We start from the raw sequence: 18,035 nt of genomic DNA on the forward strand, positions 1-18,035 counted from the left end.
AAACTAGGAATAGAAGGGGAAGGTACAACTACAAAAACCCTACGACTAACATCGAACCTAATGGTGAAAGTATGAACATGTTCCTCCTAAGACTGGGGAGCAAGGCAAGGATTTCTGCTCTCATTACTTTTCTTCAGCATTGTGCTAGAGGTTCTAACTAGGGCAATAAGAGAAAATTTAAACTTTTTTTTTCAAAAAAGACAAAGATAGGAAATGAAAAAGTAAAACTTTCCTTATTCACAGAAAACGTGATCATCTATATAGAAAGAATTTACCAGGCCGAGCGCAGTGGCTCATGCCTGTAGTCCCAGCACTCTGGGAGGCCAAGGCGGGTGGATCACCTGAGGTCAGAAGTTCAAGACCAGCCTGGCCAACATGGTGAAACCTTGTCTCTACTAAAAATACAAAATTAGCCAGGCCTGGTGGTGCATGCCTGTAATCCCAGCTACTTGGGATGCTGAGGCACGAGAATCACTTGAACCTGGGAGGTGGAGGTTGCAGTGAGCTGAGATTGCACCATTGTACTCCAGCCTGGGTGACAAGAGAAGACTCTGTCTCAAAAAAAAGAATTTACAAAAAAACCAACTAGGATAAATGGGTTTAGTAAGGTTACAAGATACAAGATCAATATACAAAAATCAATTTCATTCCTATCTAGTAGCAATTAACAACTGTAATTTTGAAATTTTTAAAATAATACCATTTTCAGTAGCAACAAAAATATTAAGTACTTGGAGATCACTTTAACAAAATATATAAAATACCTGTACACCAACACACACACACACACACACACACACACACACACACACACACACACACGCAAATTACAGAGAAAAAAACAGAGCTTGGGTTTTTTAAAAACTGGAGATATACAGTGTTCCTGTATTGGAAGACTCAATATTGTTAAGATGTCATCTCTTCCCAAATTGCTGTAAGATTCATTGTAATCATCAAAACCGCAGCAGGCTCTTTTTAGACACTGACAAGCTACTCCTAACGTTTATATGGAAATACAGGGAGCCTAGAATATTGGAAACAATTTTGAAAAAGAATGAAGCTGAGAAACTCACACTACCTGGTCTTAAGACTGACTATAAAGCTCTCGTAGTAACGACAGTTTAGCATTGTTGTAAGGAGACACATTTAGATCCACGTAACAGAAGAGAATCCTGAAATAGGCACAAATGTGTATAGTTAACTGATTTTATGTAAAGGAGCCAAGATAATTCAATGAGGAAAGGATACTCTGTTCAATGAATAGTTCTGGAAAAATTAGATTCTTGTATAAAAAATGGCTCTTGATGCTTAACTCATCCTGTAAACAAAATTTAGCTTGAAATGGATAGTAGACCTAAATATACTAGCTAACACTATTCAACTTCTAGAGAAAACGGGAGAAAATCTTTATGACTTTGATATGGGCAAAGATTTTTTTTTTTTTTTTTTTTTTTTTTTTGAGACAGAGTCTCGCTCTGTCACCCAGGCTGGATTGCAGTGGCGCGATCTTGGCTCACTGCAACCTCCGCCTCCCAGGTTCAAGCTATTCTCCTGCCTAAGCCTCCCCAGTAGCTAGGATTACAGGTGCGTTCCACCACGCCCAGCTAATTTTTTGTATTTTTAATAGAGACAGGGTTTCACTGTGTTAGCCAGGATGGTCTCGATCTCCTGACCTCGTGATCCACCCGCCTCGGCCCCCGAAAGTGCTGGGATTACAAGCGGGAGCCACCGCGCCCGGCAGTATGGGCAAACATTTCTTAGATAAGATATAAGAATGAACAATGATCAATTGAAACGGAAAGAAGAGAAAAACACTGATAAATTGGACTTCATCAAAAGTAAAGTCTTTTTATGACGGAAGACACTGTTTAGAAAATAAAAATGCAATTCACAGACAAGGAAAATATTTGCAAAACTTGTATCTCGTAAAGGATTTGTATCCAGAAGATATAAAGAACTCTTATCAATATTGAACTATATCACTTGAACTATATCCATCCAGTAATTACCCAACCCAATTTTTTTAAACGGACAAAAGATTTGAGTAGACTTAGGGCACTTCACCACAGAAAATACAGGAATAGCAAGTAAGCATATGGAACTGTGCTCAGCATATTAGTTACTAGGGAAATGCAAATCCACAAGAAGATGCTACTTCACACCTACTTCACCTACTAGACTTTGTAATCACCCAGTGGGGGTTCACCTTACTTGCTGCCTAGACAGAACCGATTTATCAAGACGGGAATTGCAATGGAGAAAGAGGAATTCATGCAGAGCCGGCTGTGAGGGAGACCGGAGCTTTATTATTATTCAAATCAGTCTCCCTGAATGAGCATTCGATTATCAGAGTTTTTAAAGAAAATTTGGTGGGTAGGGGCTTGGGAAGTGGGGAGTGCTGGTTGGTCAGGTTGGAGATGGACTCATAGAGGGTTGAAGCAAGGTTTTTTAATGTCTTCTCTTCCTGGGTGCGATGGCAGAACTGGTTGGGCCAGATTACTGGTCTGGATGGTGTCAGCTGATCCAAAGTGCAAAATATCTCAAACACTGATCTTAGGTTTTACAATACGGTGATGTTAGCCCCAGGAGCAATTTGGGGAGGTTCAGATTCTTGGAGCCAGAGACTGCATGACCCCTAAACTGTAATTTCTAATCTTGTAGCTAATTTGGTAGTCCTGTAAAGACAGACTGGACCCCAGGCAAGAAGGGGGTCTTGGGGGGTGTTATCAATTTTGTTTCAGAGTCAGACCGTGAACTGAATTCCTTCCCAAGGTTAGTTCAGCCTATGCCCAGGAATGAAAAAGAACAGCTTAAGGATTACAAGCAAGATAGAGTCAGTTAGTTCTGATTTCTTTCACTGTCATAATTTCCTTAGTTATAATTTTGCAAAAGCAGTTTCAGAATAACTAAAAAGAGAATTGATAAATAACGTACTGGCCGGGCACAGTGGCTCATGCCTGTAATCCCAGCACTTGGGGAGGTGGAGGCAGGAGGATTGCCTGAGCTCAGGAGTTCAAGACCAGCCTGGACAACATGGAGAAACCCTGTCTCTACTAAAAATATAAAAAATTAGCCGGGCATGGTGGCACATGCCTGTAATCCCAGCTACTTGGGAGGCTGAGGCAGGAGAATCGCTTGAACCCGGGAAGCAAAGGTTGCGGTGAGCCAAGATCACGCCATTGCACTCCAGCCTGGGCAACAAGAACGAAACTCCATCTCAAAATGATAATAATAATAAATAAATAAATAACTAGTACATCCATCCATCGAACAGATTAACCAACTCATATAAACAACAGGGTGCATCTCAAAAGTGTTATGCAAAGTGAAAGAGGTCAGACACAAAATACGCAAAATATATATCTACTCACTGTATGATTCCATTTGTGTGAAATTCTTGAAAAGGTAATATAGTGTTAGAAAATAGATCCATTGGTTGGCAGGAAGTGAGGAAATAACTCCAGAGGGGCCCACGGGAACTGTTGGAGACATGGAAATATCCTGTACCACAATTCCGGGGCGGTTACACCACTGAGTATATTTTTTCAAAACTTAGCCAATTGGACACTTAAAGTGGATGACTTTTATGGTATTTAAATTATACCTTAATAAAGCTGATTTAATTTTAAAATGTTACGAGATCATAGAAAAAAAGGAAATGCTTCCCGGTTCATTGCAACCCTGATACAATAAATGATTTTAAAAAAATACAAAAAGAAACAATGGCCTGTCTTACAAATTGATAATGCAAAAATCCAAAATAAAACACCAACACATAGCATCCAACCTTGTGTTAAAACGTGAACTGGTAGAATTTATTCCAAGAATGAAAAGGTGATTTATATTTAGGACATTTATTAGTGTAATTTATCACATCAATATGTCAGAGCAAAAAAGCCACATCTTGATAGATGCCCAAAAGAAGGTAAAATTATATATCTATTTCCCATAAAATAATTAATCAGCTAGGCATAATGGGTAGTACTTCTTTAATTATGAAGAATGCATATCCCACATCAGTAGTGAGCAATGCACGAAATAATGGAACACTAGAGCTGAACTTCCCAAAAAGACCTCTAAAGGAAAGGAACCCTGGCCGGGCGTGGTGGCTCACGCCTGTAATCCCAACACTTTGAGAGGCCAAGGCAAGTGGATCACCAGAGGTCAGGAATTCGAGACCAGCCTGGCTAACATGGTGAAACCCCGTTTCTACTAAAAATACAAAAAATTATCCAGGCATGGTGGCACGCACCTGTAATCCCAGCTACTCGGGAGGCTGAGGCAGGAGAATTGCTTGAACCCAGGAGGTAGAGGTTGCAGTAGCCGAGATTGCGCCATTGCACTCTAGCCTGGGAAACAAGAGTGACACTCCATCTCAAAAAAAAAAAAAAAAAGGAATCCTATGGAATACTTAAAGAAAGAAAAGAGGTGGGTGGGGGAAGGGAGAGAGGGATCAAGAGAGACAGAGAGAAAAAGGGAGAGGATTTTGGTAGTCAAATTTGAGAAAGTTTGCATTCCGCTCTTGAGAATGTCACATTCTATTAACTGTTCGAAGTTTCCAAAAAGTCCAGGAGTGAAAATAAAGCTGCTTAATCATTTTTCCCAAACTTGGACATGAGCCCTTTGTTTTTTTTCCATAATGTATGTAATATGTATGAGAATACTCGGCCGGGCGAGGTGGCTCACGCCTGTAATCCCAGCACTTTGGGAGGCCAGGGCAGGCAAATCACCTACGGTCAGGAGTTCAACACCAGCCTGGCCAACGTGGTGAAACCCCGTCTCTACTACAAACACAAAAACTAGCCGGGCATGGTGGCGCACACCTGTAGTCGCAGGTACTCCAGAGGCTGAGGCAGGAGAATCGCTTGAACCTGGGAGGTGAAGGTTGCAGTGAGCCAACATTGCATAACTGCACTCCAGCCTGGCAACAGAGCAAGACTCCATCTCAAAAAAAAAAAAGAAGAGACCATAACCAACTGAACAACCATAGAACAAATTAAAATACAGTGAGGGGGCTATTTATAATAGACACAACAGTAGTTTCCTGTATAAAAGCAACAAGCAATTAGACATTGTTTTTTATTCACTTCATAAGAACAATTTTTTTTTAGGGGGCGGGGTGCGGAGTCTTGCTCTGTCGCCCAGGCTGGAGTGCAGTGGCGCGATCTTGGTTCACTGCAAGCTCTGCCTCCCGGGTTCACGCCATTCTCCTGCCTCAGCCTCCTGAGTAGCTGGGGCTACAGGCGCCCGCCACCACGCCCAGCTGATTTTTTGTATTTTTAGTAGAGACGAGATTTCACTGTGTTAGCCAGAATGGTCTTGATCTCCTGACTTCATGATCCACCTGCCTCGGTCTCCCAAAGTACTGGGATTACAGGCGTGAGCCATCGCGCCCGGCCAGAACAATTTTTTAAAAATGTAAAGTACTTGGGAAGAAACGCACCCAGAAATTTGCGTCAATGATGAAAACATTTGGAATCATGTTAAGTTTGAGTAAATGGAGAAATGTGCAGTAGGCCTGGGGAGAAAGGCTGGAGATTGTAGAGGTGTCAGTTTTCTCCAGATTAATACGATTTCAGTCAAATTACAATTGTGATCACCTGTAAAACTGATAAAATAATTCTGACCGGGTGCAGTGACTCATGCCTGTTATCCCAGCACTTTGGGAGGCCGAGGCAGGGGCATCACCTGAGGTTAAGAGTTCAAGACCAGCCTGGCCAACATGGTGAAACCCCATCTCTACTAAAAATACAAAAAAAAAAGCTGAATGTGGAGGCGGGTGCCTGTAATCCCAGTTACCCAGGAGGCCGGGGCAGGAGCATCGCTTGAACCCAGGAGGTGGAGGTTGCAGTGAGCCAAGATCGCGCCATTGCATTCCAGCCTGGGCGACAAGAGTGCAACTCCGTCTCAATAATAATAATAATAATAATAATTCTAAGGTTTATCTGGGAGAATAAATTAGTATAAGGCATCTTAGAAAAAGAAAAAGAAAAATAGCGTGTGGGACGGTTGCTCTACCCAACATTAAAATTGACTGTCAAGTTTAAATGGTGGGTATTGGCATCAGAATGTGTAGATAAGTGGAAACACAATAGAAAGTCTAGAAATCAAGGCTGGTATTCACAAACTCTCAACTGATGCAGGCCAGCCAAAAGAGAAAGTTAAGAACGTTTCACATTTTCTTTTCTTTTCTTTTGAGACTTAGTTTCATTCTTGTTGCCCAGGCTGGAGTGCAGTGGCACTGTCTTGACTCACTGCAATCTCCGCCTCCCGGGTTCAAGCAATTCTGCCTCAGCCTTCTGAGCAGCTGGGATTACAGGCGCCTGCCACCATGCCCAGCTAAGTTTTATATTTTTTAGTAGAAATGGGATTTCACCATGTTGGCCAGGCTGGTGTCAAACTCCTGACTTCAGGTGATCTGCCCGTCTCGGCCTCCCAAAGTGCTGGGATTACAGGCGTAAGCCATTGTGCTCGGTCCACATTTTCATATTAAGATAAATTCCAAATTCATTAAAAACCTAAATGACAAAAAGAAAACAACTATTCTGAGAATGCTAGAAATATCGGTGAACATTTGTATAATCTTTCTAGATAGAAACTTTATTCCTACCTGATTACATAAAAATAATAATTTTCAGGACAGCAGATAACACAACCAAAAAAATAAAAATTGGGGTTAATCGCAGTGTATAAAATACGTGTACAAATTACATAAATAACAATGATGCTGCTGTGGATGGTGATTTTTTAAAAAAAGACTAGTCAAGTAGAGAAAAAAGATAGAAGACATAGCCAAAGTTTTAATGTTGTACATAGCTTTTGTTCCAGCATATTTACTCATTTCTTTCAGAATAATCTTGGATGTGGGGGTAGATTTATGTATGAGGGTTTATTTACTTCCTCATCCTTTACAAATGGAGTAAAATTAGAAGCAATTAATATGCCCAACACTAGGAGATTGGTATATATTACAGTATCTTATAATCATGTAGGAGAATACTATACAGTACTTAAAAAGATGGTGTATTCATTTCTTTTTTTTTGAGACAGAGTCTCACTCTGTTGCCCAGGCTGGAGTGCAGTAGCACAGTCTCAGCTTACTGCAACCTCTGCCCCCCAGGTTCAAGTGATTCTCCTGCCTCAGCCTCCTGAGCAGCTGGGATTACAGTTGCCTGCCACTGCACTGGCTAATTTCTGTATTTTTAGTAGAGACAGGTTTTCACCATGTTGGCCAGTCTGGTCTTGAACTCCTGACCTCGTGATCCACCCACCTTGGCCTCCTGAAGTGCTGGGATTACAGGCGTGAGCCACCATGCCCAGCCTATTAATTTCTTAAGGCTGCCATAACAAATTGCCACCAACTTGAGCCTCACAGTTATGGAGGCTCGAGGTCTGATATCAAGGGGTCAACAGGGCCATGCTCCCTCTAAGAATCCTTCCTGGGGCTTCCAAGGTTCTAGAGGCTCTAGGAATGTTTTGGTGCACCTTGGCTTATGGGTACATTGCTGTCATCTCTGCCTCCTTCATTACTTGGCCTTCTTCTGTGTATGATTGCACATGGCCTTCCTATAAGGACACCATTCATTGGATTTAGGGACCACTCTAATCCAGTATGCCGTCATTTGAACTAATTGCATCTGCAAAGATCCCATTTCCAAATAGGGTCACATTCTGAGGTTGCAGGTGGACATGAATTTTGGGGGAGACACTGTTCAACCCAGTATAGATTATATAGAAGAATATCTGAAGACAGAGAGAAATGTTTACAGTATATTACTGAATGAAGAAGGTGGTTATAAAGCAGCAGGTCTGGTGTGATGCCTTTAAGTAAACACATCACATTTAGCTTCTAGAAGAGAGACTGAAAATACATGCATGAAAACATTACCAGCGGAGATGAGTAGGTAAAGACTTGAGTGATTTTAATTGCTCTAATGGATTCCTGTGTTTTCTCAATTTTTGACAATGAATATGTGCTTCTTTGATAAAGGGAAGAAGTAAAGAATGAGGTACCTAATTTTTTTTTCATCAAGAGTCTTCTGAGGCTGGGCATGGTGGCCCACGCCTGTAATCCAGCCCTTTGGAGGCCATGGCAGGCAGATCGCCTAAGCCCAAGAGTTCAGAACCAGCCTGGGCAACATGGTGAAATCCTGTGTCTACAAAAAATGCAAAAAAATTAACCAGGCATGGTGGCGCATGCCCATAGTCCTAGCTACTCAGGAAACTGAGGTGGGAGGATCACTTGAGCTCAGCAGTTCAAGGCTGCGGTGAGCTGAGATCATGCCATTGCACTCCAGCCTGGGTGACAGAGTGAGACCCTGTTTTAAAAAAAAAAAAAAAAAAAAAAAATTCTTCCTGAACTAGCTTTTCATTCTATAGGTATAAAAATGAATTAATATCCTTGATTACCATAACTTTTGTCTAATTGTTTAAAGTATTTTAGAGTTTACAAATTCAAAATACATTATAAAATATGTCATTTGAAGAATATTTCAAAATTGAATGCTTTCCTATTCCCTATATATAATTTCTTTCCTGGCTTTTCCAAACTACAGATAATTTGAGATGAATAGATTTGATTTTTTTTTTTTTTTTTTTTTTGAGAGGGTCTTTCTCTGCCCAGGCTGGAGTACAGTGGTATGATGACTGCTCACTGCAGCCTCAACCTCCCGGGCTCAAGTGATCCTCTTGCCTCAGCCTCCCAGGTAGCTGGGACCACAGGCATATGCCACAATGCCTGACTAGTTTTTATTTATTTTTATTTTTTTGTAGAGACAGAGTCTCACCATGTTGCTCAGGCTGGTTTTGAACTCCTGGGCTCAAGCAGTCCTCCTGCCTCAGCCTCCCAAAGTGCTGAGATTACAGGCATAAGCCACCGCGCCCAGCCTGAAATGTTCATTTTAAGTGTTTATTGTCCTGTATGTTTTGAAATTTTTACCGACTATATGTAACAAATTTGTCACTCCATCTAGGCACAAGTGTTTTAGGTGAGCATAAATTTTTTTTTTTTTGAGACAGAGTCTCGCTTTGTCACCAGGCTGGAGTGCAATGGTGCGATCTCGGCTCACTGTAACCTCTGCCTCCCAGATTCAAGCAATTCTCTTGCCTTAGCCTCCTGAGTAGCTGGGATTACAGGCGGGTGCCACCACTCCCGGCTAATTTTTGTATCTTTAGTAGAGACGGGTTTCACCGTCTTGGCCAGGATGATCTCGATCTCTTGACCTTGTGATCCACCTGCCTCAGCCTCCCAAAGTGCTGGGATTACAGGCGTAAGCCACCACACCCAGCCAGAGCATAAACTTTTAAAACCTTGTAGCCACTTGTCTCTAGGACACTGGGGAGATATTTGAAATGAGCAATTGCCATATTATTTGTTGTTTTCTTAGGCAAGGAATTGTTCCTCCTGGTCTTACAGAAAATGAATTGTGGAGAGCAAAGTACATCTATGACTCAGCTTTTCATCCTGACACTGGTGAGAAGATGATTTTGATAGGAAGAATGTCAGCCCAGGTTCCCATGAACATGACCATCACAGGTTGTATGATGACGTTTTACAGGTATGTTATGAATATGTAGCAACAGTGTGTTTGCCATTACAGAAGCTCAAAGTATATTTTTGTATGTAAATAATTTTGTTGAAATAAGTATTATTTCATAAGTATATGAACTGACAAGGTAATTAGCTTGATTGAATCATTCCGTAATGTACTTATGAATCAAAACATCATGTTGAACTCCTTTAGTGTATACAATAAAAAATAAAATTGAAGACAATAAGAAACAAAAAATGGGGTATTATTGATGTAAAAGAAAAGAAGTCATTTCGCTTTTAGTTCCATTATGTTTGAATGTTGCTACTCTGGGACTCTTTTTTTTTTAACCCTTCCCCTCTGCTAAATAGCATCTTCTTAGTTGTTCAAAAGGAGGTTGAATTTTTTTTCTAAATCTTAGCCCCAAAAGAGAATGAAGTGGAGAAAGAAAATAAAGAGTCTGCAGGCAAATTCTCCTTTGACTCCATTCATATAGGTGTAGGTATAGGTATAAGTGTAGATATAGGCACATTAAAGGTGTATGTGTAGACATAGACATATAGCATTGCAAGTGCTGTTAGGAGGGCCCAGGACCGCTTAGCCTACAAATTGTATCTTTTTTCCCCAAGAGAAGGGATCTGGCATTTATTGAATGTCTATTCTGTACCAGGCTCTCTACAAATTTTATCTTACTTCATCCTCATAGTAACCCTCTGAGCTTGGTGTTATCTATATCTACGGAATGAGGAAACTGATGATCCCAGAGAATAAAAGCTTGCCCAGCACACAGATCCTAAGCCTGTGTGGCCTTGTGGCTTTCTCCCTTCCCCAGTACGTCTCCTCTCTGGTTACTGGTGTTCACGTTTTCTGTTCCATGCCGCGGCTGGGCCCAGTGATGGTGGGTATGTGACGGATGCCTCTGTTTTAGGACTACGCCGGCTGTGCTGTTCTGGCAGTGGATTAACCAGTCCTTCAATGCCGTCGTCAATTACACCAACAGAAGTGGAGACGCACCCCTCACTGTCAAGTAAGGCTACGAGAATTGACCACTCTCTGCAGTTTTCCAACCTTCATTTTATTAAGTGGTGATACTCTCCTGTTTAAAAAAGCCTATGTGTGCATATTTTTATATTGTTCAGAATATTATGTAGCATCCTTTTTTGTAGCTTTTTTTCTTTTTTAAAGTAAAGTGTTTCATTTTCTCTCTCCCTATCAAGAAAACAGTCTTCTTCCAGCCTGCCTTCTCAGACATTACTTGTGCCTTTGGAGGTACTGGTAGGATGTTACCTCCTTCTCACCCTGGAGCTCATGGCCCTGTAGAACACATGGCAGGCAGCACCGGCCTGGCCTCTGATAAGTGACAGGCTGTTCCCCCATCTACTCTGCCTGAGTTGACAGACACCAACGTTAAAAGTAGAGGAGACAAAGTGTAGTCTCTGCAGAAATCAAGGGGAGACCATGGCGGTGTGACCTTTATATCTGATATGTTTTTAAAATAGCTCATCTGTGTAGTCCAAAAGAAAGCAATGAGTTTTAATTTTTTGTCACCTGTTAAAAAAAAAAAATAGGCTCACAAGATTAGTTAACCAAAAACGTTAGTTAGCATAATTGTATTACACTTGAAAGAAAAGTGCTTCTCTTTTTTATCACTTAAAATTGCTTTTGACAACACATATTCTTCTACTATTGTTATATGGAACAAAGGATCTTGAAATCTGCAACCGAGCAGTGTTTATTGCAACTAAAATTTCTTTTAAAAGAAGAGAGAATTGCTTGGGCTTTATACTTTTTGGACGATAAGACTTAGTATTTTTATACAGTTAAGATATCATTTTTAAATGGCAGCATTTCATTTTTGCTTTCAGTGTGTATATTAATATTTTGAGAAATATTTTTAAGCAAATATACCCCAAACATTTAGCCCAGTATGCATTCCCCTGTATTCATAGCTTCCTACACACAGCTCCCCTCCTTCTCACGAATACAAAGTCTGTATGTTTGTTTATTTATTTTAACCAACTCACTTCAAAGAATACATGTCTACTTTTTTGGAGTTATAGTCAAGATACGTGTGAAGAATCCCATTGTTTATGGATCTGCTTGCTTTTTCTCTAGATTCCCCTACTTGTGGAGTGATAGTGAATGTTTTGTAGACTCTTCATTCTGAATCATGATCTTTTATATTTCCCTTTTATTTCTTCAAATAATGTTGCACCAGAGTTTCCTGACATGCCCTCGTCGCCTACACGATATCTTTTTTTCTTTTCAGTGAGTTGGGAACAGCTTACGTTTCTGCAACAACTGGTGCCGTAGCAACAGCTCTAGGACTCAATGCATTGACCAAGGTACTCAGATTTTTATTTCCATAATAAAGCTGCTTAATTTGTTATCACCTGCCTGGCTCTAAATCCCTCTATTATTTCTTAAACTAGTTCAAGTCATATGGCTTTCTTGTTATAGTGCTTATCTTCAGCTGCATATTTTAGTTATATCTTCCAATAAGTTTGGGAAGAGTTGTCACCAATAACACCTACCAGGACTGTGGTCTGTGCCTGACTCTGTGTACGAAGTGCTAAATGTTCACCCATCCTGACAGCCCCCCAGAGGCATTGCAGAGGGCAGTGTGCCTCAGGCCACAGCTCTGAAGAGAGGCAAGAGCATCTCTCTCTCTCTCTCTCCACTCCAAAGCCCATACTCCTGCAACCACACTTAGCTACAAGGCCTTAGAAGCTTGCATGGTCCCAGCACACCCATGTGGGAAATACACAAATACTGCTAGGAAAAGTTTTGAAAGCATTCTTGGCCTGAGTTTCTATGCAAATGGGACTCTGCATTTTTCAGAGTTTTCAAGAAGAAATAAGTTATTTCCATTCACTAGTACAGGAAAAATAAGATAAAGCTCTTGAAATTTTCTCCTCTGCAGCATGTCTCACCACTGATAGGACGTTTTGTTCCCTTTGCTGCCGTAGCTGCTGCTAATTGCATTAATATTCCATTAATGAGGCAAAGGTAAGACGAATATGCACTCTTAGTAGGGACGTGTGCTTGACAGGAGAGTCTCTTGTAATAATTAGCTTTGTTGAAACTTTCAAATGCTTTTTGTAATATGTATAGGTGAAATTATATGAGATCTTGGATTTCTTTCAAAATACTCTGGGGTTGGGGATGAGGATGGGTGTCTTGAGAAAACAAGCTTAGCGATGAGTTACTGATTATTGAAGCAGACTGAGGAGTGCAGGGAGGGGGCTGATGCTGGAATAGTCTTTCTGTGTCTGTATAACAAAAAGTTTAAAAGATGTATCTCAAGCTTTCATTGAGTTGTGCTTGGGTTGGACAAAGTCTATCCAAAGAAAGTTTGTTCTCTAAAATAGATTCCTTTTTTTTTCGTCCAGAATTTTCTTTTGGGGCTTAAAGTACATTATTCTGTATCTTTGGAAGTATTGTTTTAGAACTGGCAAAAATTAAAGAAGAAAGAACAACAAAAGTATTTTGGAATGGATAACGAAAAACAGGGGTAACAGTAGAAGTTATACTTCGTGTTAGTAAATATAGTTAATAAATATACAGTAGGGCCATGTGCGAGTGACTGTTTCCATGTCAGCATATTAAGTTTGTTGACTTAATAATGCTGTGTATTATATCTGTTTCTCATTTGGAAAGTTGCTCAAATTTGCACATGAGCATAGATTGAAGTTAGTGTGTCCACCCTTTGAATCATATTGTTCCTGAAAAAGGTACACCCTGTTTTAAAAGTTTACTAGTGTTGTTTTACTTTTATTTCTATCAAAGGAGGATTAAACTTGCCCATGGTATTTAAAAATAGATGTGTCTGCTGGGCGCAGTGGCTCACGCCTGTAATCTCAGCACTTTGGGAGGCCGAGGCGAGTGGATCACCTGAGGTCAGGAGTTCAAGACCAGCCTGGCCAACATGGCAAAACCCCGTCTCTACTAAAAATACAAAAATTGCCCGGCACACTGTCACACGCCTGTAATTCTAGCTACTCGGGAGGCTGAGGCAGGAGAATCGCTTTGAACCCGGGAGGCGGAGGTTGCAGTCAGTGGAGATAGCCACCACTACACTCCAGCCTGGGCAACAGAGTGAGACTGTAAAAAAAAAAAAAAAAAAAAATGTGTCAGTACCAAAAATGACACTTGAGTGGCTATTTGAATTAAGTAGAAGCTTGATCTTTCCCAACATAGTACTATTTCAGGACGTTTATTGAAGGCATTGGTGGAGCTCTCTGTATGTGTTTTGCTCTGCAGGGAACTCAAAGTTGGCATTCCCGTCACGGATGAGAATGGGAACCGCTTGGGGGAGTCGGCGAACGCTGCGAAACAAGCCATCACGCAAGTTGTCGTATCCAGGATTCTCATGGCAGCCCCTGGCATGGGTTAGCAGGACTTTGTCATTTATTCCATAAATACAGGTTGAACCAGCGTTCACGGATCCATGAACCAGAAAACAAACACAAATATCGCACCTCTTAGTGGAAATTGCCTTCCAGTGGGGGTGGCAGAAAATAAACAAGTAAATAAAGTATATAGTATGTGCAGTGGTGATGAGGGCAAGGGGGCAGTGGGGCTAGGGCGTGTGGGTAGGGCAGCCGGGGAAGAGCACTGGGTGGAGGTGTGGGAGTGAGCCAAGTGGGTATCGGTGATGAATATTCTGGCAGAGGGAACCACAGGCAGGAGTTTGCCTGGTGTGTTGCGGGCATTACGGGTGCAGGTGCAGCTGGGGCACAGTGGGAGGGGTGGGGAGCAGTAGGAAGGAAGTCAGGAGGCCACAGATGGCAGAGCGTGGATGGCAGCCCTGGCGTTTCACACTTGGGTTTTAGTCTGAGAGGTAAGAAGCCAGGCAGGGTTTTGCATACAGGAGCAGCACAGTCTGACTTAGGTTTTGTCTGTGTGACTCTGGGTGGTGGGTTGAGAATAGGCTGAGGGAGAACGAGAATATTCAGTGGAGGCTGTGTGGGAGGCTGCCTCAGTAATCCAGGCAAGAGGCAGTGATGGGCTGGACCAGGGCCATACAGTGGGAATTTGATCAGAAGGAACTGATGGAGCAAATTGGAATGGTTAGAGCAGCTACTGATAAAATGTGTGCCAAGCAACTGCTCAGGTTTCCCTATAGGGACTGGGGTCAGAATGACCAAAAATAGAAAGTCTACATTGTATTTAGTTCTGCTGAGAATCTCTAGTCCACCCTAAGGCTGCTTAGAGCTACCTTCAGACCAGGGGCCTAAAGAAAGTTCTCAGACTGAGAAATCAGAGGGCCTGGCAGTTAGAGTGCTCTTCACAGAAAAAAACCAGAAATTAGTATGTTTAATTTTCATCTAAACTGAATGCAAACAGCGCTTGGCAATTAAAATGAAGCTCTCCAATGAAGTATACTTCATCAGCTGCTGTCAAGTCATCCATTGATACTTTTTTGCGGTTTTTAAATTCCTTTTGTCACTGTGACTGCTCATCAGCAGGCAAGGAAGAGCAGGCAACAAAAGTTGAAGAAAAGTGCATGAAGGAAAACTTTGAGGAATATGATATTCACATTCCAGCAAATTGGGGGAAAACTGCTATTATCTGGTTTAACGCAGGAGTGCCTTGGTGCCCTGCCTGAGGCTAATGTGTTCTGTAGGGGTGGCTGCACAGCCACAGTCCTGAAACATGGGAAAGCATCTCCTGAGTCCAGGGACCAGCACGTTTGTCACTAACCTAAAAGGAGGCTATGGAGCCCACCCCGGTGTTCCTACTGAGCCCTGATTTCCAGATTTGCTGAAATCGAAGTTGCAGCTCCAGCTTCTGCCCTGGGTTTGTTTTGTTGTTGTCGTCGTTGTTTTTGAGACAGGATATTGCCCTGTCCCTCAGGCTGGAGTGCAGTGCTGTGATCATGGCTCACTGCAGCCTCAACTTCCCTGGGCTCAGGTGATCCTCCTACCTCAGCTTCCCCAGTAGCTGGGACTACAGGCGTGCGCCACCACACCCAGTTGATTTTTGTATATTTTGTAGAAACAGGGTTTTGGTATGTTGCCCAATTAGTCTAGAACTCCTGGGCTCAAATGATCCACCCACCCCGAATGCTAGGTATACAGTTGTAAACCACCATGTCCGGCCCTGGGTTTGCTTTTGATTGTGGTCTTTTCTGTTTTGAATTGCCTTACTCCTCTTAGAGTTCAGCCAGCCCAGACGGACAAATCCATTTCTAGTGATTTGGTTATTTTAAACACTATTTAGTCCCCAGAGAAGAAATACAATCTTTCTGTCCTAGTGCAATTTATAAGAGTAATTGACATATTGAAGTAGTGGATATGACAGTTTAGCCTGATAAAAGTTGTCAGCAAATGAACGAATGCTGTCCACCGCATACCCAGTGTTTTACATGCAGTATTGTCTCCAATTTCCTCCATTTTATAGAAAAAGAAAACAGAAAGCTGAGGCTCAGAGAAGTTAGGTAGCTTCTCCAGGGTCACCCAGCTAGCAAGTGGTCTAGCCCAGCGGTCCCAAACCTTTTTAGCACCAGGGACCCATTTCATGGAAGACAATTTTTTCATGGACCAGGGGTCAAGGGGATGGTTTCAGGATGATTCAAGCACGTTAAATGTATTGTGCACTCTAGTTCTATTGTTATTACATTGTAACATATAATGAAATAGACAAGTCACCATCATGTCGAATCAGTGGGAGCCCTGAGCTTGTTTTCCTGCAGCTAGACAGTCCCATCTGGGGGTGATGGGAGACAGTGACAGATCATCAGGCACTAGATTCTCATAAGGAGCGGGCAACCTAGATCCCTTGTATGTGCAGTTCTCAATGGAGTTCAGGCTCCTGTGAGAATGTAATGCGGTCGCTGACCTGACAGGAGGCAGAGCTCAGGCGTCATGCAAGCAATGGGGAGCAGCTGTAAATACAGCTAAAGCTTCATTCACTTGCCCACTGCCCTCCTCCTGCTGGGCGGCCCTATTCCTAACAGGCCAGAGATCCATACCAGTCCATGGCCCAGGGGTTGGGGCCCCTGGTCTAGCCTGTACGGAAGCAGTTTCTGCCTGACTCCAAGGCAGGATTCTTTACACCATCCTCCCTGCCTTGTGCCCTTTGTTTTATTAATATAGGAAGAAAAAGTTCCTGATATTTTTATTTTTGCCTACTTAAACCTAAAAGTAAAGTTCTTTTCAAGATTATAAAACTTTCTGGCTGGCAGAAGATGTGATATTACTGTTCAAAAATTTAGAAAATCAGAACAGTTCTCAATCTAATGAATTCAAATGTAATAATTTAAAGAATTGCTACAAACTGTTTTTACTGTGACAGTGGAAATAGCCTAAAAGTGACAGAAGCTTTCTGTCAAATGGTTGAAAAAAAAATGTAAGCTGAAAATTGGCATTAAATAAAGATTTAAGTGGATCTGTCTTTATTTCCAGCCATCCCTCCATTCATTATGAACACTTTGGAAAAGAAAGCCTTTTTGAAGGTAAGCTGTGGTTCTTTTGTCATTTTCCCAACCCTTTTTATTTCTTTTCAGATTTCAAACCGTATAGACTATTTGCTACCTAAACAGTAAAGAAGCCGAAGGCCGGTTTCCTGGGCTCTTATGTAAATAAAAAGATGTTCCCAGGAAGATTTTATTTCTAATCTCAGATATTTGAAAAAGCTTTTTGTAAATAAAGACTGCCACTATTGAGAGGTTGTAACTCAGTTACACACACAGTCAGCTATTGGATGCCTGGCTGGATAAAAATGAAGAGATGATGTGAATTTGGAATGACACGTGTACAAGTCAGTAGTCATCCTATCAGGAATGAAAAAAATCATTCGGAGTAGCAGCTTCATGGGGTCTCAGTTTGGGAACAGTTAGCACAGTTCCTCTCATCTCAGTGACAAACACTGAACAGAAGACATAGTTGGGCGTGTTGCATAAGTTTCTTGCTGTGACAGATGGAAATTTCTGTAGATGTACCCTGGCATTTTCTCATGCGAAGGAGCTGGCAAATGATAAAAGCAGTTAGCCCCATCTTAGCCCACCATTGCCGCATTGTTCTAGGCTGTTACACAATGATAAGATGAATAACTATTGTGTTCTCCCCACTTTCATCTTAAGTTGTGGTTTTTTTAGCTTTGCTTGGTATTGTACATTTTGATCATCATTTGGAAGTGTGTCGCCATGCCTACTCTTCCCACCGAAGCCCCCTACCTGCCCCACGCCCCACATGGAAGGGCCCACTGGTTTCAGAACCCCATTGTGAAGGTCCAGAGAGATGATCAGGACAGCTCATGGCTCAGTCCTGGCACCTCACTGGCTACAAGGAGGCCTGGTTGTAGCTGTACTCCTTCAGACCTCAATGAGAGATACTGCTCTGAAAAAGTAATGGCTAAATACCGTTAAGCTACCCACACATACCTACCACTCCCCAAGTTCACGGTTGCTGGTATATGTCGGTGTTGCATTTCACCCATGTAGAGAGGACCATAGGACAGAAATGATAGTATAGTCATTGCTAAAATAGACACAGAGGCAGC

The 18,035-nt window shown here is 41.9% G+C and overlaps 1 protein-coding gene across 7 annotated transcripts in view; it reads left to right on the top strand.

Annotated features, from left to right (window-relative positions):
- The window catches only part of SFXN1 (sideroflexin 1), a 51,595-nt gene that overhangs the window by 21,512 nt on the left and 12,048 nt on the right, over positions 1 to 18,035 (top strand). For 4 of the 7 annotated variants that reach the window (XM_063604713.1, XM_034960985.3, XM_034960986.3 and 1 more), the window contains exons 3-8: positions 9,387 to 9,557; positions 10,459 to 10,557; positions 11,800 to 11,875; positions 12,454 to 12,539; positions 13,794 to 13,921; positions 16,940 to 16,989. In XM_063604713.1, the coding sequence (XP_063460783.1) occupies positions 9,387 to 9,557; positions 10,459 to 10,557; positions 11,800 to 11,875; positions 12,454 to 12,539; positions 13,794 to 13,921; positions 16,940 to 16,989 (610 nt within the window). The remainder of the gene's footprint in view (positions 1 to 9,386; positions 9,558 to 10,458; positions 10,558 to 11,799; positions 11,876 to 12,453; positions 12,540 to 13,793; positions 13,922 to 16,939; positions 16,990 to 18,035) is intronic. The other 3 variants (XM_063604714.1, XM_057302380.2, XM_034960988.3) reach the window with 1 other exon arrangement.

Source organism: Pan paniscus, chromosome 4 (assembly GCF_029289425.2).
Source record: "Pan paniscus chromosome 4, NHGRI_mPanPan1-v2.0_pri, whole genome shotgun sequence".
Classification (NCBI taxonomy): domain Eukaryota; kingdom Metazoa; phylum Chordata; class Mammalia; order Primates; family Hominidae; genus Pan; species Pan paniscus.